The sequence below is a fragment of the Tachypleus tridentatus genome, chromosome 4 (genome assembly GCF_004210375.1).
Source record: "Tachypleus tridentatus isolate NWPU-2018 chromosome 4, ASM421037v1, whole genome shotgun sequence".
NCBI classification, from domain to species: Eukaryota; Metazoa; Arthropoda; class Merostomata; order Xiphosura; family Limulidae; genus Tachypleus; species Tachypleus tridentatus.
The window spans coordinates 48946790-48974471 of NC_134828.1; the positions used below are offsets into that span (position 1 = coordinate 48946790).

Sequence of the window (27682 nt, forward strand, 5' to 3'; positions counted from 1 at the left end):
TACAAAGAGCCTTGAGTGATTCGTGCCTTGATTCAAATACGGGGAATTCATTCAATTCTATTAGCATTGCTAATAAATTTGTGGTGAATTCTGTGGGGTTGAATGTATGTGTTGTTTTCGAGCGTGTGACGTCTGTGTATGTACGTGTTGGTTGTGGCCGAGAGTTTATGATCTGTGTGTCTGTTGGAGTTTGTAGTAATGGTTGTTTAGTGATATGAGTGTCGAGGATTTGTTTGTTATTGTTCGTGGTTTTGAAAATAATTTTGTTTCGTATCTGAGTGTATTTAAGGCAGCCTTTGCAACTGGCTGCGTGAGGGCCCTGACAATTTGCGCATCTCACTTGGTTACGCTCATTAGGACACTGAGCAACTTCGTGAGGTCCGCCACATCTCACGCATCTGTCTTTGGCCATGCAATTGTTTTTCGTGTGTCCGAACCTTTGACATTTGTAACATTGTATAACAGGCTTTTGGTGTGTTTTCTTCGGTTCGGTCGTGTGTCTTTTGAAGAATAAGAGGCAACCGTTTTTTAATAGTTTGTCCTGATCATCTTTGTTGTTCACGGTTACTTTGACCAATGGCGTTTTTTGTTTCGTTCTGAAAGAGATGATTCGGTCTGATTTTACAATGTCGTAGCCTTGTGTTTTTAACTCCTCCGTGATCTCGTTATCTTCGATGTCGAAATCGACACCTCTGATAATAACAGTTAACTTTGGCGTGTTGTTATTTGGTGTATTGATGGTGGCTTGGACCCCGAAGGCATCCTTGGGCCAAAATATGTGCAAACTCGTGTGGTTCTGTGCATCTTAACATAATTCTTCCGTTGGGAAGACGTTTAATGTCCTTAAACAGGATGCCCGGGTTATAAGCCCTCAGTTGTTTTACTATCTGAGGGATGCGTGTTGTGTTGTTTATTCCTTCAATGAACAGAGTTGGGATTCTGTATTGAGGAGAATCGTGTGATTGTATAACAGTGGTGGTGTTCTTAGAGTTAGTGGCGTTATCCATGTTACTGTTAGCGGTATTATTAGTATCCTTGTTAGTTGCGTTATTTTTGCTAGGACTAGTGGCATTGTTATTATTAGAACTAGTGGCTTTGATATTACTTACATTAGTTGCGTTATTGACACTGGAATTTTTAGTATTGTTAGTACCAGGGTTAGTAGTGTTATTAGAGTTAAGGTTAGTAGTATTGTTCGAAACTATATTTACCTTATCCTTTTTCTTCTTCAGCCTCCTTTTGTTCGTGGTAGTTTTTGCTTCTTGTGATTCTTGTCTTGTTATATCTTCTGAGCCTGAGTATTCGCTCTCCGAACTCTCTGTCGAACTGCCCGGGGATTCTGAGGCTGGTCCTTCGATCACCTCATTCAGCATTTCTATTATCTCCTCGTTTGTTCGCGCGTTTCCATTAGATCGTGTTACGATCTTTCTCCTCTTCATCCTATTCGTTTTACTAGTCCTGACAAGGACTAAGGGTAAACCTTTTAAAGTAAAACTTGAAAATAAAGCACTTAAGCAAAATATTCCTTGTCTCTATAGTACGTCTCTCGCAGCTCTCGACTTGCACGTCCGCTCCGCTTGACGACGACCTTGAAACAGGTCCTTTTGAGATAATTTCTAAGTAATTTGCTAGTCTATTACTAATTATTCTTTCTAAAATTTTTCCTGTGTAACTAGTTAGGCTGATCAGGCGGTAATTGTTTGGTTTATTTGTTGGCTTTCCTTTTTTTGGAAGAAGTTGCTTTTCATCAGTTTGTTTGTTTTTTAATTTCGCGCAAAGCTACACGAGAGCTATCTTCGCTAGCCGTTCCAACTTTAGTAGTATAAGACTAGAGTGAGGGCAGCTAGTCATCACCACCCACCGCCAACTCTTGGACTACACTTTTACCACAGAAGAGTGCAATTGACTGAAACATTATAACGCTCCCACGGCTGAAAGGGTGTACATGTTTGGTGCAACGGGGATTCGAACTCGCGACCCTCAGGTTACGAGTCGAGCTCCTTAACCACCTGGCCATGCCGGGCCTTATTTTCTATCAGAGAGCGCATTCGAGTGTTACATAACAGAGAACATGTTGCTAAAACCACAGAGGCGTGTTGGTATGATGAGAATGGAAATAGATCTGTTGAAATTAACTTTATGGTACCAATCTAAGTCTTAAAATTAATGACATTATTTTTACAGTTTCTCTTTAGAAATAAAATATTAAATACGTTTTACAAAGGTAGACTGTGTTTCTCTAGGTAGATTGAGGATACATTTACACTTGGTGTCTGTGACTAGCTGGTCATAACTTTGAACAACTACCAGACAGCACACAATCCACCTGTTTCAAAATAATGTATTAAAACAAGTAATGTTCATTTTTTTACACTGTAGTTATCACTGTTACATCTCAAACTTTAAAGAAAAAATTATATTTTCTCGTCAAAATTCCCTTTAGATTGAGGGCCTGGCATGGCCAAGCGCGTAAGGCGTGTGACTTGTAATCCGAGGGTCGCGCTAAACATGCTCGCCCTCCCAGCCGTGGGGGTTTATAATGTGACGGTCAATCCCACTATACGTTGGTAAAAGAGTAGCCCAAGAGTTGGCGGTGGGTGGTGATGACAAGCTGCCTTCCCTCTAGTCTTACACTGCTAAAGTAGGGACGGCTAGCACAGATAGCCCTCGAGTAGCTTTGTGCGAAATTCCCAAACAAACAAAACCCTTTAGACTGATTCAATTACCTTAGAACCAGTTCATAAGACGAACTATTTTTCTCTCTTTTATGACAATAGTATGAGTGAATAGTTTATATACCCCACGTTTTACTAGTTGTATCCTGAACTACAAATAATTATCTCCTTTTCTTCAATGTTTGTACAGACGGGTTCAATTATTTCAGAACACTTTAAACCGCAAAATGCACTTTAAAATATCGCCCTTTATGATTGATCACTTACATGCCAAATAACTTCATGTTTTCTTTGGCTAACTATTTTCTGACTGCTCTGTACTTGATATGCACACACTTGGTCGCATATGTTTATGTGTCCTTGTATTTTCTCTAAACTACGCGAGCGATGATTCAACAAAATTCCGTTAAGGTAACGGTAAAAATTCTAAAGATTCGAATAACGTGACGTCAACAATATTAGTAAAACCTAGACAACAAAGTAATCGCAAACACAATGTACAACTCGTGCAGAATTACGTAACAAGCATTTGTCACAACTAAGAGTTCTAAAACAATCAATCGTCCATATAGCTGTTATGAAAACAAAACAATTGTTAGATATTAAGACATAAAATAAATGAAATATTTACGTCTACACTATAGAAGTATTTTACATTCAACAATTGTGTTGCTAAAGGTAATGTTTGTTTGAGTGAATTATATTACTAAGGTTATATATATTGATAGTTTTGCTATGGGTATTGTGTATGTTTTACAAAGGCGGATAATGCTTCTACGTTTCTATAGGAATGCCTATAGCTTTCATATTATGTTCATAGTTTTAATTTATATTATACATTACATGTATTTCTCTAGGAGGATAACGTTACTAATACATTTAACATACTGCCGAAAAGTTTCTATTTAACATATTGGTTAGTTTTCTTCCTGTATTTAAATCATACTTTCACATTTCCAAACATTTTCTGTGTAAAATTATTCTTAAACCATTTCTATAGTTATTTTATATCGTCTATTCATACTGAAAACGATGATTATTTAAATATCTAAATGCTACAGAATAATTTAACATACAAAGCTACTGTTTATATCGAAACCCAAGCACAGATAATTGATTATGTAGCTTTGTGCTTGATTAGAAATGAACAACTAAAATTTTAAATGTTTTGATACCTTTCGAAGGTTACAAATGTTTTTAACATTTTTATAAGGTATATTCTTAAACAGAAAAGGTTAATAATGAAAGTAATTAAATCAAACTAGGGAAAGCTCTACGAAAATGAAAATCATGTTGATAATTTTCATACTGTGAGCTGGCGAGGAGCGTCGTTTATCATTTATATTGATGACAAAGCTATTAGGATTGTTTTTTGCTTTCCCTAATTTCAAACTACTGAAGAAAAGAAAGACGGCCAAGGATTAACTGTTATTCTTATGGTGCACTCACAAGTTGAAATGTGTGCAGTATTTTGTAGCATTGTACAAGTATGAACCCAGCTTGCGAGCCTGTTGCTTTGTTGTTGTTTTTGAATTAAGCACAAAGCTACTCAGTGTGCTATCTGTGCTCTGCCCACCACGGGTATCGAAACCCGGTTTTTAGCGTTGTAAGTCCGCAGACATACCGCTGAGCCACTGGGGGGCGCTTGCGAGCCTACGCCTATCTTTCATATAAGAATACACTAAACACACTTTCTAGCTAACGAAAAGCGACCGAAACTACATGGAACATCAACCAGGTATTCATCCGTAAATCTTCTACTGAACGTACAGATTTCAACATGAATATGGAAGTTTTGAAGATCACGAAGGTCGTGGAAGGAAGCCATTTTTAGATGAAAATACGTTTAGGGAAGCAGTTGAGACAGACCCTCGCACAACAATGCGTGAGCTTGCAGAAAAGCTAAGCAGGCACAAGCAAATCAAGCATTGCCAACCACCTGAGTGCGATTAGAAAGACGAAAAGCTGGATAAGTGGGTTCTGCATGAACTGACTGAAGGTCAATAAAATCGGCGTTATGAGACCTGTCAGGATGAACTGTCCAAAAATTAAACGAATTTGGTATCGAGATTCTGCCTCATCCACCTTATTCCCCAGACTTTTCTCCTAAAGAGTTTCAATTTTTCAAACACTTTGATAACGTTTTGAACAATAAACGCTTTCAAAACCAGGCAGCTGCAGAAGAAGCTTTCAGGGAGTTCATTGACCATAGAAACCTTGATTTCTACAGCAGGGGCATAAACAGCATCATTACACGTTGGCAAAAGTGTATTGAAGCAAAAGGTGCTTACTTTGATTAAAACATATTTTACAACACTAGTTTATACTTTTCCAAACTTCGCAGTTCAAAAACGACATTTATTTCTGGACAACCTAATAATAAAGCGTTCTTTGTTTGTTAGAATGTGCTTTACGCTAATATCAAAGTGTTATTGTTGATTACGCCAAATTAGTTGTTATGCAAAAGTATTCTGGAAAGTAGCATTATGCGTATTTAATATATTTTTCTTTTCTTTGGCGCCAAGTATCGTCATAGAAAACTTGACAATACTTAGTGCAACTGTATTTAAACTTGATTTAGTTGTAAAGATAAGAATCGTTCTGATGATAGTATACGTTATCAGTATGTTTTTTTTTTCCTTGTTAACGTCCTAGTTATTTTGTACTTTCTTTTATATTTACAGGTAGCACAATTTTCTGCTGTGATTCGTCGAAGCAAAATATCAGACTTTAAATTCAGATTCTTCTTAGTGCTATTGTTTTGTAGTATTGTAGGTTTGGTAACATTTACGTGGTTTTTATATAAGTAGAAATTGGTGGAGATCGCATTTGACGACAAGATTTAGTTTCACGAGACTCAGAGACGGCTTAATCTACAAGACAAAGGCAAAGTACGTCTTACTGGATATTTAGGCTTAAACATTCATTCTAAGCTTGGGCCTTACAACTGCCAAAATGTTAATCATGTTCCAGAACCCAACATCTGTATGGAATGGAAATACAGAGCTCGACTGCAAATCGAGTACTGGCATGAAAGAAACTTCAGTTGTTACAATGTTCACTGGAAACCCCTCTCTCACAATACTCATTTACGAGACTGTTTCAACCTTCAAGGAACTTTATAGTATGGAATGGGCGAGGTACAGAATATATCGTGGCCGTTGTCTAACTTTTCCTTAAATATGCAGCCCTATGTAACAGGAGACGTCTCACGTGATGACTTAGGTTCTGTTCTGGACCGTTATTGGTTGTCATCAGAAGGAATTGCTATTCATGTAAATCCTGAAATTCTCCTGTATGTTAGTCTGAATGAAAGTGGCAATGAACAACTATACTTTGAAACAAAACACCAAAGATTTCCTTACCATGTTTTTGATGATGTTTTGGGTGCCTTAAATTATACTTTATGTATTGGTCCAGATATGAAGTCTGTTCACCTTGACACTATGCATAAATTTTACATTTTTCCACCCAATATTTCCAGTTCAAAGTTTTTGGAAGGACCAGTATGGGCTACATGACCGAAATTGGGTACTTCATTGAGTCAAGAATCACTGCAAGTGTATGCCAACCACATTATGGAACACGGGTTTGAGGTTGGAAATATTTTAATAGATACCAGATGGCAGACACAAGAAGGAGATCTCCAATTTCGATCAGACAATTTTACAAATCCCTAAGAAATACTTAACATTCTTCACCATAAGGGATTTAAGGTGTTGCTAGCAGTTCACCCCTATGTCTGTTTGGATTCTGTAGTAAATAAGAGAGATTCCAATGTCACAGACTACAATAATATCAATTCACCTAGGAGTTTTTCAACTTGGTTGCTTTACCATTTGTTCCTATAGCGTCGGACTGGAAAGTTCCAGCGAAAATTATAACATTAAAAAGATACGTTTCTCTATGTGTAAAGCAGTGTTATCTCAATTACAATATTTTTAACGTCATTGAAATAATGATAAAAAAAAAAGAGCAATTAAGATTTCGGTTTATGCCCTAAAGCTAAAACAACTTACACAATCTAACCTTTGAAATAAAGTTTCTTGCCCGTTTTAGGTATTAATAAATCTTCTTTAGGAAGAGGAAAGTTGAAAAAGTTCATAAAACTCTTAGTTGAAGGATAAACGTAGCTCCTAACATATAGGAATATAGGTAACACTGGCGATGTGCTATATAGCATTATAAGCTTATCGCTGAACACGCGTGATGTATTTTGATATTTATTACCAGATCCTTAAAGAATATTTTCTTCAGAAGCATTTTTCTTTTTGATATAGTAATCTTAGAAGTGTGATTTCTTAAAACTAAATAGGTTAAATTTTATAGGTGGTGTATTTATCTGTAGGAATGCAAATTATATTTTTAACTTTTTTATTATTTAAATTTGTAACTATAACGTTAACACTCCTACGAAAATTGGGGCCTAATAGGCCCCAGAGCAACTTGAAAGGTTATTAATATTAGAGGCCTGGCATGGCCAAGCGCGTAAGGCGTGCGACTCGTAATCCGAGGGTCGCGGGTTCGCGCCCGCGTCGCGCTAAACATGCTCGCCCTCCCAGCCGTGGGGGTGTATAATGTGACGATCAATCCCACTATTCGTTGGTAAAAGAGTAGCCCAAGAGTTGGCGGTGGGTGGTGATGACTAGCTGCCTTCCCTCTAGTCTTACACTGCTAAATTAGGGACGGCTAGCACAGATAGCCCTCAAGTAGCTTTGTGCGAAATTCCAAAAACAAACAAAAACATTAATATTAGGCTAATAATTTTGTATTTAAATGAAATTGCCATTAAGTGACCCTATCCCTTTATATTTTAAGGAGCAATAATATTTTGACTTTTCAGACATTTGCGAAATAATATTTAAATTTTTTTTTAAAACATCCACTAAGGGTATTTTGGGGCCTATTAGGCCCCAGATCAAAAAACATAAAAATGACTTTATTTATTACCTGAATAATTCTAGAACAGGCCTGGGCAACCGAAAAAAGCAAATTATAGTAAAAATATATTAATTTTACAACTTATTTTCAAAAGATGGGTATTTAAGATAATAACTATACTCCAACAATAATTTTAGACGGTCCTGATTATTGCCTAGTTTGCCCACGCCTGTTCTAGAACATTCTAGAAACTTTACAGAAGTATTTAGAATAATCTAGAATATTCTAGAATCCACAAATCCTATATATATAGGAGCTGAAATCTTCAAACCGTGTCAAAAATGATATCTCTTGATGAAGCTGTACATTTACTGACAAAACCATCCGACGATGAAAGTGAACATGATAATGTCGAAGACTACTCTGAAAGTTGTGATGATGATCCTTCTGAAGCCGAAAATGATGAACAAATCGCGCCGTACCCTTCTGAAAGTGAAGAAAGTAATCAAGAAGATCATACTACGATGCCAGTGAACGAACTTTTGTCCAAAGATAAGAATTTTAGTTATTCAACAACACCTTCAAGGATCAACAGGAGAACCGCAGCTCTCAATATATTCAATGGGAACCCAGGCATTACAAGGCAAGCTGCTCCAAGAGTCTCTACACCATTCGAAACATTCAAAATTTTCATTACTGATAATATGATGGAGCAGATCATTCACTCAACAAACACCGTCATGAAAGAACCAATTTTTTGAAGAAGACCTCTGGAAATGGATTGCAGCTAATCTTTTCCTTGGAATAAGCAAATCCAAAAATGCATCGATAGACGAAATGTTTTCAACCGAATTCGGTTTGCCATTTTTGCGAAAACTGATAACACAAGACAAATTCAAAAAAATGTGCTCAAAAATCAGATTTGACATCCACTCTCAAAGAAATAGAGAAATCAAAGATGCCGCCATCTCTGGAGTCTGGAATTTTTTCATTGAAAATTGCAAAAAACAGTTACAACCCAAGCGAATACCTGACAGTGGATGAACAACTATGTAACTTCAAAGGAAGATTTGGCTTGAGAACATACATTCCGACAAAGCCAGGCAAATACGGAATAAAGATTTGGTGCCTAACAGATGCAAAGACAAGTTACCTCCTCAACGCTCAAGTTTATACTGGAAAGGTTGGAAATACGACAGAAACAAATCAAGGAGAAAGAATAGTCAGATAACTGAGTCAGCCATTTCTTGGAAAAGGAAGGACAATAACGACAGATAATTTCTTCACAACGATGACACTTGCCAAGTACCTACGAACAAAAAGAACAGGACTTGTTGGAACCATACGGAAATCAAGAACCTTCCTGCCTCCTGAAATAAATGCAAAATCTAGAGAGTTATCACCAAAGTTTTTCTACCATGACGACATCACTCTTCTCAGGCACTCAGACAAACCAGGAAAATATGTGCTACTACTGAGTTCTCAGCATCAGTCTGGTGAAGTAGAAGAGAATGGAAAGCCCGAAATCGTCAATCTTTACAATGCAACGAAGGCAGGTGTCGACACTCTCGATCAACTGGTGAGATATTATACAACAAAGAGGCGATCAAAGCGCTGGTCAGTCTGCATATTCTGTAACATTCTAGATCTTGCTGCGTACAATGCTTTCGTTCTATACTCGACAAAACATCCAGAATTTCTTCGTCAACATAAATCAAGAGCCAGAAGAGAATTTATACGGCAATTGGTGCTTGAAATCAAAGAAATTTACTGCAAAGATAATGACAAAACAACCTCATGTGAACCGCCTGCAAAAAGAGGACGATGCCATTTGTGCGGCAGATCAAAAGATAGACAGTCGAAAATTGTTTGCTCAAATTGTAAAAAAAAAAAAAGTTTGTCAGAGCCATTCTAAAGTTGTTTGTAATGAATGTTGCTAAATCACTGTGTTTCTATTGGAAAAATATATGGGGCCTGATAGGCCCCAAAATCACTTTAGTGGATGTAAATATTGTTTTCGTAGGAGTGTTAATGAACATTTGTAGCATTTATTAAAAACGTAGATAACATATATAATTGTAAGTGAAGTAATGCATTTTATATAAATAATCAATCAATCATACGACGGATTTACAGTTTTGCAGTATAATTAACAAGCGATGAGACAAAAAGCTGAGGAAAATATAGTTAATTATTGTATCTCAGAACGGCTGTTATGGGCATTAGCGTTTGAATGTGACCATTGACGGTATAAACGGGTACGGGATTATAGTTGGATGTTAGGTTATTAATTAGTATACGTATAAAGGTGTTCCTTTATATTGGTTTAATTTTGGTTTTAGTTGCTGTATAAGTAGGGCTTCTTTGAATTTGCGTTTGTTTATATTTGTTTCCCCACTTAAGGGTCACATTCAAATTCTTTCTTAATCTGAAGATGACCTAGGAAGACCGAAACGTTGTTCTCTCCTTACCAATAAAAGTGTTAATACCCATACCAGCCGTTCTGAAATACATTTTTATTTCATGTGGATTTCTCGTCATTAAGGATAGTTAATAATTATTCGTAAGCTTCTTACTGCTCAAAGGATGGCGATTGGCTATCTCAGTGGAGGGGAAAAGGGTGACGTCAAAAATATGACGAAACCACAGTTCCAAAAGTTGTCACAAGTCGTTAGGGACGCGTTGCTATGCCGCATTGGTAGGCGGCCATGAAGAAGGATTACGTCACAGAGTAAATAACCTGTCTCAATATCATATCAAATTTGTCACCATATTTAATGATTACATAACTACCAGAAGTTCAGAACATATCTTGAAAATTTATTAATATTATTATACTAAAAATATGCAGACAATAATTATTTTTAATATTTTATTTTCTCACAATAAAAATTTTACAGTCTGATCTACATAAAAGGGCACATCCATTAAGGATGTGTTTACATAAAAACATTTTACAACAAAGTCATGAACAAATATATTATTACTACCTTTATCAGATCGAGCATGGCTAGATGGTTAAGGCACGCAACTTATAATTTCAGGGTCGTAGGTTCAAATCCCCATCACAAAAAACATGGGACTTTATAATGTTATCGTCAATCCCCCTATTCGTTAGTAACACTTTCCAACAATTCAATGTCGTTCCTAAAGGAGCCAAAGACCAAACACTATTCCAAATGTGGCCTAACCACTGACCTGTACAATGAAACTATAACCTGTTTAGACTTGTATACAATGTTTCTGTAGATATAACCTAAATTCTTCTTTGCTCTACTACTAGCAACAACACACACTGCTTGGATGGATTTAGATGCTAACCAACTATTGCATCAAGATCATTTTCCTTCATAACTGTGTTGAAGTTATTTTCAACCAAATTGTACTTATAATTCAAATTATGACAACCACCATGCATTTTCTTGCACTTATTATAGTTAAAACACATCTATTTATCTGTTCAACTCACTAAATGATCTAAATCCTTTTGTAAAGTAGCAGAGCCAGCAACATCCAAGACCCAATACTTTAAAACCATCACTGATGTAAATTAAAATACTCAAAGGTCCTAAGACTGAGCCCTGAAGTACACCACTCATGACATTAATTCAGTTTGACTGAACTTCTTTTATGAAAACTCTGCTTCTTCCATCCATCACTCTTCCATCCAGTTTGCTAACTTATCCCTCCACATCTACATATATTTTTTTTACATGCCTTTTGTGTGGCATCTTGTCAAATGCTTTTTGAAAATCAAGGTAAACTGAATCTACACCATTACCCATAAGCAGAAATCTTTACAAAGAATGTCATAAGATTTGAAAGGCAAGATTAGTGAAATCATACTGATTATCCAATAAAATTCTGAACTGTTAAACAACTTTGTAAAGCATCTTTTAACAAACTTTGCAAAATTTTTCCCACAACTGATGTAAGACTAATAGGTCTATAATTACTGGGACAATTTTTATTATCTCCCTTAAAAAAACAAGCTACATTAGCTAATTTCTAATCCTCTAATACTTTCCCACTCTTTAAATGCTGACAAAAAGTAGTAGCAAGTGGCTCACATATCCAATCTTTACCCTCTTTTAAAACTCTTGTAGAAATATATATCTGGCTCAAGAGACTTATCAAATTTTTTCTTAACCAGCTCAGAATTAATGCACTCATCTTGTTTGATCTCATTTCCATTTATCGACTGTTCAGGATGTGAAATACTGCTTAAATCTTTGTTTGTAAAAACCTAAGAGAAAGCTAAATTTAATAACCCAGTCATCTCATAAACATCAGATACCAGCCTTCCTTTATTGTCCCTCAAGGTCCTACCCCATTCTTATATTTTGTTTACCTTTAATTTATTTAAAGAAATCCAAACTGTTAATTTTAACATTTTTAGTCAACCCTCTGTGTAAACTCTTTGTGAGCCAACCTGGTTTTTTTATTTGCAGCTACCATTTTTTTATGATAAGGAATATGTTTACCTTATATAATTAAAAATTTATCTTTGTAAACTTTACGCAACTGACCAGTGTTTAAAAATAACTCGTCTGTCCAATCTACAACAGATAATTCTTGTTGTATCCCTTCAAAATTTGTTTTTGAAATTTGTAACCAAAATATCATTATTCCTATCTTCATATGCAGCAAAACATTGAAACTAATAGGAAAATGATCACATGCATAAAGATATTCACCAATTTCCTTCCTCTTCATCATTTCTATATTTGAAGTAAACAATAAATCTAAAATAGCATTGTTTTTATTAGGTTCCTTGGCTAATTGGTGAAGAAAGCTATCCTGAAAATGTTTCCAAAAACCTTTCTCCCTCATGGCCCAACTTTAGCATTTCTTAATCTATATGCTTGAAATTAAAATTACCCATAATTATGACTTCATTAAGAGCTGAAATCTTAATTTTATCAAAAGGTTTTCACTAATTTCATCAATATCATTTGGTGGTCTGTAACATTCTCACTATAAAAGTATTTTCCCTGTATATCCACTAACAGGAACTAAAATGGATTCAATCTCTTTGATATCCTCAGTTTCAGCAGGATGTATCTCACATTTTACATATAAAGCCACTCCTTCCCCCTCCTGCACCTTTAATACTCTATCCCTATTAAATAACCTGTAACCATACATTTCAAAGAAACTTCTGACTTCAATATCATCTACATTAACCGTGTTTCCTTTATTCTCATTATATCAAAATCCTTCATTCCTACCAGTGCTCTAAATTAATTTATTTCTTATACTTTTAGCATTATAATAACATAACAATTATGCCTATTCTTATAACTACTATATAAACTTGCTATGCTAAACTTTTTTTTACCTCTTATTCTTTTTGAATTTAGTTTTTCCTGGCTCTCACAATGGGCTGGTCCTAATTTTAAAACTTTCCTTACAGATGAGTTAATAGCCTTAGCAAACAATTCAGCCATTACTTTATTTAAGTGTAAACCATCCATTCCAACAAGTTTCTTTCGCTTGATGAACTGATCCCACAAGTCCAACCAGCCTATCTGCTCATCTTTACATACTGACCTAAGCCGAGCATTTAACCTACTTATAACTTCAACCCCACAGTTAATACTGGGCAGTATCTCTGACAAACTTAAATTATGGTCTTTGAATGCCTTTACCAACCCTTTGTATTCATTTTCTCTTGTAATTAGCTCCTCTGACCTACCTTTCCCTACATCTTTAACCCCTACGTGCACCACAAAAACTAAATCTCTGCTAACCTCCTCTATTTTATCTCCAGCTCTGTCATTTATATCTGCCACTTATGCCCCTAGGTAACATAATCTGATTCTTTTCTCCAACCTACAAACTCTACATAAAAATTGCACATCTTCATTACTACCTTTCTTAAAAATACATGCCAGTCCTGAGTTCCCAAATAAAACCCACTTTTTTGCACACATTGCAACTAACAAACTGTGAATGCTTAACTCCTAAACTGGTCTTAACCATTGTGTTTATGCATTTAAAAAACTCAATATTAAATACCAGTAGCCTATTGTCAACACTGTTACTATTAAGTGTAATATTTAAGAACAAATCATATTGTTTATCATTACTTTGTCTTCACAATAAAGTAATGAAGTTAATCTGTAATAATATAGAACTTAGAAATGGAGCTTAATAATTTATTAGTACTAATAATACTCACAATATTAATAATAAATTGTATTTATGTTACGTATATTGTTAGTTGTAGGTTCACGTAAATAAGTTAATTTCTAAAATACCAAGATACAATAAACTAGTTTTTAAGATTGTATTTATTTAATAAAACAATGTATTTATCCTGTTTTACAATTTACCAGTAAGTTGAAATATATCTAAGCCTAAAGTATTATTACACATATTAAGCCTATTTAAATGTTGTAGTAAAACTTACACCACTAAACTATAAGTTAAACTAACTTCTGTACATAGGTAGATGTCATCATTTTAGAATTTCTGATTTTTGTTCTTTTCCAGTAGTTGAATGTACCTTTATAACTGACAGAATTCCTTCTGTATTCAGTTTCAGTAGTGCAGGTTTCTTACACATTTTTACACTTGCCATGGTTAATTCTTCATGCGTAACCTATGAGAATTAGGCATTTTAGCAGCCGTGAATGTCAATGGGATTGTGACAAATAAGAGTGATAAAGATAACCAACTGATAAATATATGCAATGCACCCATATTGATAAAATGCAAACATATGAAGACATACTCTCACTGTTGTGAAAGTGACCATTAGTAGGCATATTGTGTTTCATTGTATTAACTTTTATCAGACAAAAAATGGACAGATCAGTGTTATGTGTAAATCATATTTGGACAATTGTACTGAACAAAATAAACATGCATATAGTTTTCACTACAGTTATCAATGACTTCTCAACAAACCAAACTGTCTAAATAAGTCAGAACTGCCACTTGACATTTTCACTGTTTTCCTTTTTATTGATTTACTTCTAATCTAGGTGTGTAGACATTGAAGATACTATTAACTGTCTTCCATTAGAGCTTTTTTATGTAGAGTTGCTTCTCATAATACAAATCTTAATAGTAAAGGACCTACATCACATGACAAAACTAGCTGATCTAAGATAGTAATGAATGTCATTTTAACTCTTAATTTTCTTTCGAACACAACTATAGCATCTAAGTTTCTTAGCAGCTATTAATTTCAGCATTTGGAATGTGGTTTAATTGCTTTTGTTAATTCATCAAATGTCTTTGTATCTCCGTGGACTCTTCAGCAAATCATACAACTGGTGAACTTCTAGTCAAAAACATTGCTACATTTCTCTTAGCTTTAGCTCATATATGCTGGAATTGGTGGAATATGTTTCTTGCTTCACTATCGGTAATCATACATAAATTCTTTCTATTAGATCTCATACTATTTTGTATAGTTCAGTGCTGCTTCTTACTGTTGCAGTTACTTATTTTAACACCAATGGTATTGATATTACTTTCACTGTAGTGTTTTATTCTCTATCTATTTACTAGCTCTCATTTAGTGCAAGCCTGCTCACAACCTTATAAAGAAAAATTTTAGGAAACTTATTTCACAGTTTTGCAGTTTCTATACCATGTCACAAAAACTTCATTAAGTTATTTGCTAAAGCAATGATTTATTTTATTGTAACTAACCTGTTCCTCATCAAAATACATTTGTGTACAGTGTTAACGTGATACAAAAGTATATTAGCTTTACTTTATTTGGTAATACACAATGACGTTTTGGTGGAAATACTGCCTTCCTACATTCATTATCAGATTTATAATACAATACATTTATTGAAAAAAAAGTATTTCTTTAAAAAATCAGAATCAAAACCTTATGAGTCAGAACAAGATACTTTGACCAACTAAATGGTTTTTGTTGACACAGATAAAGAATGCTTTACTTTGTTTGTGTGTATGAAAGGATATATAAAAAACACAGGCAGAATAATATTTTATTCTTTTCTAAAGTGACTTTATTTGTTATTTAGTACTTCTAATGATGTGTATTATTTTCTCAAAACTTTCTCATATCCGTACAATTATAGATAATCAAATTAATTGTTCAATCTTACTTTAAAATGGAATGACTTTTTAAATGAATAATATAAAATTGTACATTTATTATTGTCAATCATCATAAACGTTTACTTTCAGTAAAAATATTTCAGGCTGTAGGCTGCTTTACAGTTTTCTATGTGAAAACTGCAAATATATTTATCATTAATAGAAAAATCCATAATTACTTCAGTCAGTAAGAAAACAGATTTGGAAACATCATTAAACACTTCTATTTCATTACCATTTATTTTTTGTAGCTCCCTTTGTATAAAGCAGAAAGGTTATTTACTTAGTGTTTAAACTTCTAGAGATTTGGAGTGTAAAACAAATACTAGTGCAAGAAAAGCTTTAAAATTATTTATTTTACTAGAAACTGTCCATGTTCTTTCTTTATATTTGGATATTACAAGAAGAAAAACTACTTACATTTAACTGCAAAAGCAATATTTACTCAAAAACATAAAATAATTCTGATCTGTACCTTCTGTTTTTCACTCCTTTTGATGGAGAAATAGGTTGTATAAATATGCTTATTCTCATTAGTAGAATGCATAGGATGTATTTTTACATATTCATAGAATAATATAATCATCAAATTCTGTGGATGAATCTTTGAAGAACACCTAAGGCAGTACCAAATGTTGAAAGAGCATGATGCAAGTTGTTAGATAATAGTAACAGTGAGCCAGCTTCAGCTCTATGACCAGTGTCATAAAGCTCCCTAACTATGCATTCAACGTTGGACCGACGTTCTTCATTCTCAATGTTAAGCAAGTGTTTAATGATGGGACCATACAAGTTGGTGGCTAGGGTGTGAGGTACTAGGTGCTTGTGTAGAAGAAGTGATAACAGTTCTTCATCATAATCATTTTCTGACATCTGGAGGAAAAACAAAATTAATAAGCAAAAATCACTCACCAAAAATGTACTTTCCTTAATCCATTAAACCTATGACATTCACATAAATCTAAAATTGCTACATTTTACATGTTTATACCAACAATACATTACAAACAGCATAATGTAGCATGAGAAATGACTTATTTTCTGTATAAATTGATTTAACTGCTTAGAATAAACATTAATCTATAACAGAGAACAATATCTGTTATATAAATTCACCTAGAAAAAAAATGTTTTCAAATTACAATAAACAACACATAGCTCACCTCCTTGTTTAAATCTTAATGTGTTTAAATTTAATGGAATATTTGGCACAATGATTTTAAAACTGTAATTCTATGTTTATTGTTTTGCATAAAGCTACTCAATGAGCTATCTGCAATGAGCCTATCAAAAGTATCAAAATATAATTTTTAGTGTTATAAGCCTTCAGACTTAACAGTGAGCCATAAGAAGTTTAAAACTATACACTTTTCCTCACAAGTGTTATAATAAGTCTTTCAGCAATACCTGGATATGTGTATTCAGCAAGCTAATAGCTTCATCCTGCATTTCTTTTGATCCCAACAACAGTGCCACCTTTAGGCTATGCATGTAGCTACCATGGTTTTGAACTTCTTCATAAATTACCTTACCACACTAAAAATTAAAGCAACAAAATTTTAATACACTTTAAAATACATTTATAATTTATTAGCAAAATATTCAATGTTCAATATAAATACTACTATTATTTAGTTTATTTGGTGAATTAATAGTTACAAGTTGTACATTATCATTGCAATTATATAGTTGTCTAGCCTAGGTTTTACTAACATTGTTGATGTGACATTACTGGTATCCAGTATTTTCTCATCACCTAAACTGAGCATTGTTAAATCAGCACTGTTCAGATACTTTACAAAAACTTTGGGCCTCAATGATCAATGTATAAATACAGGCTGCAAGGCAAGTACAGGTAAAGTGCAGTTCAGACAGAAAATCAGTTAGCAAAAGAAAACATGAAGTTAGCTAGTGTGCAAATGACTAACCACAATGAACTATACTTTAAAATAGTTTAGTAGAGGTGAAGAGAATAATTTGTCTTGTCAAAGGTTGGTTGGTTGATTTTGTGTTTTATAGCACAAAGTAAATTTAGTAAAATTCATAAAAGGAAATTAAGGTAAAAATAAAACAAAGTTTAAAAAAACATAAATAGCAAAAAAAACACTGTTTACATCTAGTGTAAAGCAGTAAGAGAAAACTACAGAACTATAAGTTGTAAAGGACTTTCTTTAGCATAATTGTAATTATCATAACTTGCCAAGACTAAGAGGTAAGCACAAAAACCACTAACGGTCACTTGAAGTGGGCCTTTCCAGTCCTTGTTCCAAGTTATCTGACATTATGGCCATTTTCAAAAAGTAAAGTAATGAAAGTTTCAAAAGACTTGTAGCAAAATTTTAACAATAACTTGCCAAGATGACTAATGGGTAGTTCAAACAGCAGCATTAGTCACCTGAAGTTGGCCTTTCCAGTCCTGGTTTCGAGTTATTTGATGTTATGGCCATTTTCTAATTTAAAATTGAACTAGATGGACTGTGATTCTTAAAAGGCAATCACATTAAAAAAGGTCTAATGTATAAACTGAAAAACTTAAATGGCATTAAAAAGATTAATGGCCTTTAAATGAACATACGCCAAAGAACCACAACATGACGTCTTTGAGTGACAGAACTGCTGAAAGGGTTTGGAATGTATGACTATACCCTTAAATTAAGATGACCTGCCTTGATGGTGGCAGGTGAATGTGGTGATGTAAATGTCAGAATGAGGACAATGGTCGGCATCACAATTCCATCTTTGCGAGTGGAGATACGCCTCACTGCAGAAACTCCATGGGTGGAGAAACCAGTGAGAATCTCTGACTCAGGAATGTTCTTCAAATCCCTCTCAACAATAACATCTCATGATGAATTCAATGTAGCATGAGGTGTAACGTCAACAGGTATATCCCCAATCACCTTTGAATGCAAGAGGAGTTCACCGTGTTGAGATGTTGATGTTTCCACCAATATATCACCAGATCAAAGCTTCTTTACTGACTTTGGAAAGCCAGCATGTCCCTCTAGTCCCTTCTGAATGAAAAAGGGAGACACTTGCCCTAAAGGTTTGTCTGAAAGAGAATCTAGTATAAGAAAATGAGGCACTACAGGTGTCACAGATGTTGAAAATTGCTGCTCAGAATCTTCAAGATGTGGTTGTTTACTTATGGACTGTTTGTTCCTATTTTATTTATGTTTTCATTTGGAGGATCCATAATAAAAAAAAAGGAATATTTCAGTGCCCACTGACCCCACCCACCACTTAGACCTACGAGGGGACGCACTACAATGCCAAACAAGGACACTGCAACAATGCCAGATTTTCATGAGCACTATATCCAAAACCAGCATCAGATAAAATGCCCACAATATCTGTTGAAAACATCGAACACTGGTACTTGGTTGACTCTAGCCCAAGTGGACCAGCCAAATGACCCAAGGGAAGCTCCCCCAAGTCTGCCCATCTGCAGGAATTCGAGGTCAAAGTGGTGTGTTAGGGTTGGACCCCTAAAACACTAGGATCCTCTCCTCCTCTTCAAGAGTCACTATGCACGGCAAACACGTGGGTGGATGTTTAGATCCCAGAGGAGATAAACTGACAGAACAGAACCATCCCTGGGATGTTCCTTCACCACGTACAGGAATCCACACCAAGGGGCTTGTAAAAGGATATTCTAAAGTAATTGAACCCATTTGTATGGACTTTGATAAAAAGGAGACAATTACTTAGTTTAGGATACAACTGTGATATTGATAGTGTAAAGAATTTTTGTATATAGTCTGATGTGTTTTGAATTTATTATTTTCAAACAAGTGAACTGTGAGTTGTCAATTTATTGCAAACAAAACAGAGACATCTACTATAAAAGAAATCTCATCGTAGTTATACAAAAATATGCTTTATTCAAAAATTTTATTAAAATTTAAGTGCAATCAAATACAACCAAACAATATATATATGTAAAAATGCCTGGTTTGGGTTCAGAAAATTTTTATGTGTAGGAGCAAACAACGTTTCGATTTTTCTCATCATCACTGACAACTAAACAATAATTACACAGTAACTATATTTCTCCTTACTTTTGTTTTGAATTAAAAGAGTCTGATATTTATTTTATATATCCATTCTTAATTTTGATGTAGTAGTTGAGCATTTTCACAATGAAATCACTCTGTGTACCAAATAACTAATTAGTATATCCAATACATTTTGACACAACATTAATGTATGTACACTTTATGTTGTTACAAGATTTACATGGACATATTACATGAGCAACTTCCAGGATCCATACTCTTGTTTCTAGAGCTCTTGAATCCTCCCATTCAAGATTATACTTTCAACATTTTTGGATTTTAGGAGGTATGAAATTCACAATATTCAGAATGTCTAACAGGACAAATAAACAAACCCAATTTTTACAACCAAACATTTTTTTTTATTTCATATATTAGGCTATTTATTTATATTATGAGTAAAAATTTTGGATATTTCTTAGACCATAACTTAAAAACAGTTGTTTTTATAAAACTTCCACTACTGAAAGTTTAGGAGCTCATTTTCTAAGACTTAGTATGATTTTACAAGCCAGTTCATAATCAAGAGGCATAGGGATCCCTATTGTCAACATAAAGTTTTAAAATACATAAAAATTAAATAAGGTTGATAATTTAAACAAGTACTTACACTGAAATATTTTACTTAAAAATGAATTTATAAAAAAGGAAAATAGTAAGATACGTGATCTCATTAACCTTGAAACTGTTCACCTTTAACAGATATCCTTCAATGTTGAACTGATATCCATGAAAATATATGTACTAGCACAAAAATTATCATCTGCAGTAATGTACCAAATTAACTATGACTATGAATATTTGAAGAAATTGTAAAAAGGTTTGCAGTTTGAATTTTTTTTTAATTATACGTTATCCAAACATACGCCTATTTATATTTTTTTTTTAATGGTCAGAAATCTTCTAAAATTAAACATTTTCTAAAGGGTAAAATTGTACAAAGTAAGGAAATTATTAAAAACAACAGTGATGATGGTCAATAAATTTGGGTGAATCAACCTTGTTTTTAAATCTGTTTACTTTTCTTTTAGTTTTACTCGTAAGCCTACTTAAACAATGTTAATGTTTGTTTTCTTGTTACTCTAGATAACCTGCTACAGTAAGAGGTGGAGAAGCTAACATTATATAATATAGCTCAACAAAAGTTTCAACTTGCATTAAAAACAAGAAACCTAAACAGGTAGGTCTGATGTTTTCCCTTATTAGAAAGAGCACATATAAGAAATTATCAGTGTCCTAAGAAAAACTCAACTTGTGTATCCAACTAATATACCAATAGGTCTTGAGGTGCAGGAAATTTGGATCAGTCTCTGTATCAAATGAAACAACTGGTGATCCTCAAAACTTACCTTGAGCATCCATCTACAAGTTAGAAATTTATTAAAATATGCTATCAATAACCCAGTGTCTTTCATAAAAATACTCATAAAAAAAAACAGAAGGCATATTTTGAGTACCTTTGTATACTGTCATCATATCTTTGGTTGTTTTATATATATGATTGAGTGTCTGTAAGAATACCATCCACGACCCCAGGAGCTTGCCTTAAGCATCCACAAAGATTTCCTAAAGCTATAGTGCCAATTAATTAGTGTATGCTTAGATTTTAGACTTCACATTTTGTGAACAAATGCATACTAAAACTATGATTTGTGTTAATAATTTATAACTTCCTTAGTAATTGTACATACCTTGAAGTTAAAACATATCCTTAATTTTTAAGAGCTGAAGAAAGCATGGGCTTTGAATGAAGCATGTGTATCAATGATAAACATATAACTTTACATTTTCTAATTGGTTTCTTTTATTATAGATGATTTATCACTTATATAAATATTTATAAAACTAACATCCACAAAAACCTATAATTTATTAACTGTAATCTTTCTTTTGTAATTTACAGTTAAGTTCTACCTCGCACCTTAAGAGTAAAGGAAGTCCTTAACAGTGCCATTTTCAGTAGCTTGACTGTTTCTTCTAATACTCCAAATTCATGGAAGGAAAGGAGTTTGAGTATCAATCTTGACCACACATCATCTCCTGGGTCACTAAGAGAAAGCAACTTATACTTAAAATAATTAAAAACTTAGAGCTTCCCTGACCATTTTAATTTAAATAACTGTTAGTAAAACCAACTAAATGCTTAGTAACTAAATAGAAAGCTGAATACAACTAGTAATTATTTATGTGAGAATGAATCTGTAAAATTTTGTGTGTGTATAAAAGCTGTTTAATGTTCTGCTGTTTATAATATAAAGTTTTTCTTTTAATCTATTAATGTCTCTTAAATTGACTTTTGCCTTCCTGTGTTGTTTGTTATCTTTGTGACTTATTATCGTTAAAATGACTAATCTATCCTAAATACAACCAGACGGAAATCTTCCATTACCTCACACTTAAGCAATATCACGGAGACAGTTTCTTATTTACGACTTCCTTAATAATTGTACACACCTTAGTATTAATGATGGCCAGCAGTTTAAAACATCAGAGAGTGTTGTTATCTGTTTTATGTTTTCACTTTTATTAAGGAGTATGTCAAAAAGTTCTTGTCGGCCTTCTTCAGACAGTACCTTTTCTTCTTGAACCTGAAAATATTAATTGGGTGTAACAGTAATATGAATCAAATATGACTCAAAATGTGTATGTTTTTAGTCTGGTTAAAACAAAGAAGTTTTATTTGTAACTATTTTCAAATTAAGATATTGGTTAGTGCAAAATGCATTAAATGTTGAGGTCAAGTACACTTATCAACAGAGCATTGAACAGAGGTACAAAGTTTGATAAAAATGTTTAAATATCAGAAATTTATAAACTCAGGAATACATAAACATTACTAAAATTTTTTAGCTAAATGTCAACAAACAATAATCCAAAATTATGGCTTATGAAGAAATACAGTCTCACAATTCAACAAGCACAGTCAGTATAGGAATACTCTTCAAATGACAATTCCAAATCATGATATGACTACTAATGAGAAGTGGAATTCCACAAAACTAGTTTAACTCAGTAAATGAGTGTCAAACACAACAAAAGACTATCCCTCACAGTTCTTTCTTTCAGGAATTTAGAAATATTATTGATAAGAGTAAAACAATAACAGAGTGATTAATACGCAAGATTGCTGACATACTTTCTAATTAAAGGTGAACAAGTATAGTGAATGAAATAAACATCCTATCCCAAGTGCTTTTGAGGGGTGGACCTTCCAAAAGCTCTCAAGTTATAGGGCTTTTATTTCTTTTCTATCATTCTTGATATGTGTTTTTTAGCATCACAAGTACAGTGAATTAAAAGACTATATTCCAATGAATAATTAACAGACATAATAAATGAAGAACAAATACTAACATGAAAGTCTGGCCAGCTATCAGTGATCACTACCTGAGTCCTGAACAATAAAAGGAGTGCTGAGTCTTCTGGTAGAAGATCAACAGTCTAAAAATAATGAAACACTTCTAATATCACTGGAATATTTCATTTTCATAAAAGACAGAACACAAATTTTATGAGCTCATAACTCTGCATTACAAATTCATATATTTTCATATTTTTTACAAGTTTCAATAAACTAAATATTCTATTATTTAACAAAGCATAATATTGCTAATGATTTAAAAGAAACTCCTTAATCTTTCCAGTAACAATAAAACTTTACTCATTATTGTGAAACAAATCAATTTATCTTTCTACTAAAATTAAAAGTTGAATTTAGCAAAAATTTAACATTTCTACTGGAATTGAACTTTTATTAATGGTTTTGAAAACTCAAACTGTTCTCAATAAATTCCAAATTGATTGTTAGTTAGCAGTATGAAATTAACAGAAACACTAAAGCTTGTTTAAGAATTATCAGAAAATGTTCAAAAATTGACTAACTTTTTCTAAGAGCTGCAACACTCTCAGTCTTAAACTGACAGGAACTGAAGAATCATTACAAAATGGTCGTAAAACTTCTAGTGCCAATTCTCCTGTTAATAACTCTTCACTGAAAACAAGTATTATCATAAACAATATATATATATATATATATATATATATATATATATATATATTAATTATATTAGAACTATTAATGAAGTTACTGAAACTAAACTATATTGTTAGAATTAAATTGTGTATGAAACTCCACCTTAGGTTTGTTGTACCTACTACAGTATAAACATTTTTAAAACATAGAACACTACAACAACGTAATATTCACAAAAGAAACTGAACTCTTCTAATGAAATAGTGATAAAGTAATATTTCACATCAAAAATAATTTCATGCAAGCAGTTTTTAGGTATTTAAAAAAAATCATAAAAAACTTTTACAATCTAATGTGATATTAAGGTAAAATAAGCATAAACAGCATTGTATCTCAAGACGGCTGGTGTGGGTATTAAAACTTTTATTAAAATAAAGTAGAGAACAAAGTTTTAATATTCATACCAGTCGCCTTGACGTATATTTTTATTTCAACTGGGTTTCTCATGATCTTGAGGTATAAAGAACATTTTTAAAAACTTTCATCAAATTTAAAGTTGGGATATCCAAAATACAGCTCTAATGAAGTAACTTATTATTGTGTACTTCCTATGAATTTCATAAATCTTGAAACCCTCATGCTAATGAGCAAGACCAATCTGAAGCTAAAAAACAAATTAACTAGTCATGAAAGATATTGTTATACTTTATTTTTAAATAAAGATGTTAAAATTGTAGATGTATAACCTTTTATCATAACAGGTAAAAAACATGAAGTAGAAACAACTGTTTATTATATTATTAACAGTTGGCAATAACAAAAGTTGACAGCATAAACATATGTATCTACAGTGAAATATACTCTTTTTAGGAAAGTTGTAAATTATATATTCTAATTTAATTTAAACAAAATATGTCTTGTGAATTCCAACAATTTTACTCTCAGAGAGGTGAAAACAACAGTAACATAGAAGAAGTGAAGTCCCTTTAAATAGGGGTGAAAGATCTGCAACACTAATCAATTTAACTTCTCTTTGAACGTATTTCATATAACTCACATTATTAAAATCTTATTACTAAACAGCATGCTTACGTATTATCTGACAACTGTTTGAGTATTGCATCCAAAATATTCAAAGGATCAGATTTCTGTAAAGTTGGATGTAAAATTTTATCTGGATTTCTGAAAAAAACAAATGGAAAACAAACTCAAATGTATCTACTTTAGAGAAAATAATATATCCTTAATTATAACATTGCTCTTATGAATCCAGTTGAAATTATTTGTAAGTTCAAAAAAATAATCTAATGTACATGTATATATATTATATGTTTAAGAAACAGCTAGATGTTATTCCACGCTCACTTTTCAACAACTAATTTAAGAATCATGAAATAATGTTTGAAAAAAAAAAGTACAAAATTAATGATAAGTTGATTTCTTGCCTTTAAGAAACATATGTTCCAAGTTCTATTTTCTCCAAGATATGAAAGATACCTGAGTTGTTCTGTTACTAAAGTGATGGATTCAGTGAAAGCATCCATTGGTTCCCAGGCCATTTCAGGAGGACAGAGAGCCAGCAGATTCTGTAGCAAAGAGATAGGCTGGGCCTCCATTACTGCACGTAAAAGCATTACTCGTACCTGAAAGAAAACATATTAATGAAATTATTTAAACATTTGAGATGATTTTCTGGTTTGTTTAATTTGACTCTTGCTCAACATTTAACAGTCGTTAATTTTAAAAAGAATGTATTCTGGCCTATACGAAAATAGCAACATCCAGAATTTTATATGGATGATTATTCTTCTAAGGATTTTAAATACATTCAAACAAATGTGAGAAGCTCCTGTACCTGACACTATTTCTTTGAAATAAGAATTAATATATTATGTCATTCTAAAGGTATGTCCCATTACTTCAAAATGCATAATAAAATAAGCGTGGAAATTTTCAGGTAACACACATGTGGGAGTCACAATTTATCATAGTACAATACATTATGACAAAATGACAAAAGAAAAGCTAATAAGTTGTACAGTGCACCAGTATAATACACTTGCTTTAAAAAGAGCAGAACAACTTGTTTTTTATGTTATAACAAATTTATCAATGTATAGTCGAGAAATACTGTTATAAATGTCCTACATCAATTCCCACAGTTCAGCCAAGTTCTTTTATTGCAATGTGACCTTCTCAGTTTTTACATAAATTGGTTGGTTGGTTGGTTGATTTAGTGTTTTATGGCACAAAGCAGCTAGGCTATCTGCACCAAACATCTGGTCAAAAGTTAAAAGTAGATTTAGTAAAATTCATAAAAGGAAATTAAAGTAAAACAAAACAAAGTTTAAAAAAAAAACACAAATAGCATAAAACCAATGTTTACATCTAGTCTACAACATTAAAATAAAAACTATAGTAATTCAAGTTGTAAAGAACTTTCTGTGGTATAACTGTAATTATCATAACTTTCCAGGAAGACTAACAGGAAAGTACAAAAACCACCATCAGTCACCTGAAGTTGGCCTTTCCAGTCCTGATTCTTAATTATTTGATGTTATGGCCATTTTTGAAAAGGAAAGTAATAAAGAGGTTTTAAAAGACGTGTAGCAAAATTATAATAATAACTTTCCAGGATGACTGACGGGTAGTTCAGATAGCAGCGTTAGTCAACTAAAGTTGGCCTTTCCAGTACTGGTTTTGAGTTATTTGATGTTATGGCCATTTTCTAATTTCAAATTGAACTAGATGGACTGTGATTCTTAAAAGGGAATCACATTAAAAAAATGTCCAAATTATAAATTGAAAAACTTAAATGGCATTAAAAAGATTAATGGCCTTTAAAAAACTAAAAACATTACCAAGGTGGACAGTGTCACCATCAACAATAACACTGTCTAACATTATGGACAAACCTTGGGACAGAATATGTTTAAAACAGTGCCATCATTGAAAATCGTAACGATGGCAAGAAAGTAAAATATGGCTTATTGTGATCTGAGTGTTACACAAACTACACACTGGTGTAACAGTTCCAGATAAAAGAAAACGATAAATTAAAAAACTGTTAGAACAACTTCCTCTTTCTGATCCTTACGTAAGTAAGACAGCCAAAGTCCAATATAGGGTTTTATTTAGAAAAGTTTGTTTTTGCATTGCTCACTACAAGGAGCTGAACCTTGAATACAGGACCATAGTCCATGTATGGAACACACACAGCAGTGATAGAGCCAGAGCATATAAATTTAGTTGCAGTGTCGGCGAGCTAATTTCCGCGAATACCAACATGGCCCGGTATCCAGAAAAAATGGATAGAAGTCGATGTTAAAGAGAAATGGGACAGTCGGTTTTGAATATTGGTAAGAACAGGGTGCGAACCAGCATGAAGTGATTACAGGACCAGTTCAGAACTAAGCAAGTCGGTATAAATAGTGCAGTTTGAGTACTGCTTAGCTTCTATGTGATCCAGGGCAAGACAAATGGTGTACAGTTCAGCAGTGAACACAGAAGCTGTAGAGGGGATTCTCCATGCAACCACCGAACCACAACAAACCATGGCAGAGCCCACACAGTCACCTGATTTCAAACCATCTGTATATATAGGAATGGAAGGATGGTTTGAAAGATGTTCAGCAAAGAGCAGACAGTATTCCCAAATGGGAGTGTCAGCTTTTCTCAAATGACTTAAAGACATGTCACATTTGAGGACTGTAAGAAGCCATGGTGGGATGGGCTGATTAGTGGATACAGCAATGTTATCCAAGGACAGACCCAACTCATTCAACTGTGCCTGGGTACGAAGGCACAAAGGAACAATGGCAGATTGTCTTCTAAAAACTTTGGACCACCAAGGAAGGAAAACACAACCCCATGTGGGATGCTTTGGTAAGGAACGAAGTTTCAAAGCATGTGGTAAAGACAGTTGCAAATGGCAGAGGTGCAAATAAGGTTCATGAGACTGTGAACTGGGGAAATGCAGAAAGCCCCAGAGCAGAGCCAAAGTCCTT

General features: G+C 33.3%; 1 protein-coding gene and 1 long non-coding RNA gene across 14 annotated transcripts in view; one reads left to right on the plus strand and one right to left on the minus strand.

Annotated features, from left to right (window-relative positions):
• Window positions 1-21740, plus strand: part of LOC143249086 (uncharacterized) — an 86131-nt gene extending 64391 nt beyond the window's left edge. For 3 of the 4 annotated variants that reach the window (XR_013027514.1, XR_013027515.1, XR_013027516.1), the window contains 2 exons: window positions 20789-20882; window positions 21606-21740. This is a non-coding gene — a long non-coding RNA (uncharacterized LOC143249086). Of the gene's footprint in view, window positions 1-17693; window positions 19305-20788; window positions 20883-21605 lie in introns of those variants that run through there. The other variant, XR_013027513.1, reaches the window with a different exon arrangement.
• LOC143249085 (NBAS subunit of NRZ tethering complex-like) overlaps window positions 10415-27682 on the minus strand; it is a 230774-nt gene continuing 213506 nt past the window's right edge. For 7 of the 10 annotated variants that reach the window (XR_013027512.1, XM_076498317.1, XM_076498318.1 and 4 more), the window contains 8 exons: window positions 25173-25318; window positions 24768-24857; window positions 23585-23693; window positions 23057-23143; window positions 22157-22290; window positions 21624-21750; window positions 17052-17180; window positions 10415-16517 (listed from right to left, as the gene is read on the minus strand). Coding sequence is in view for 8 of the 10 variants with exons in the window: in XM_076498317.1 (XP_076354432.1) it covers window positions 16230-16517; window positions 17052-17180; window positions 21624-21750; window positions 22157-22290; window positions 23057-23143; window positions 23585-23693; window positions 24768-24857; window positions 25173-25318 (1110 nt within the window). In the remaining 2 variants the exon portion in view is untranslated. Of the gene's footprint in view, window positions 16518-17051; window positions 17181-21623; window positions 21751-22156; window positions 22291-23056; window positions 23144-23584; window positions 23694-24767; window positions 24858-25120; window positions 25319-27682 lie in introns of those variants that run through there. The other 3 variants (XM_076498322.1, XM_076498323.1, XR_013027511.1) reach the window with 3 other exon arrangements.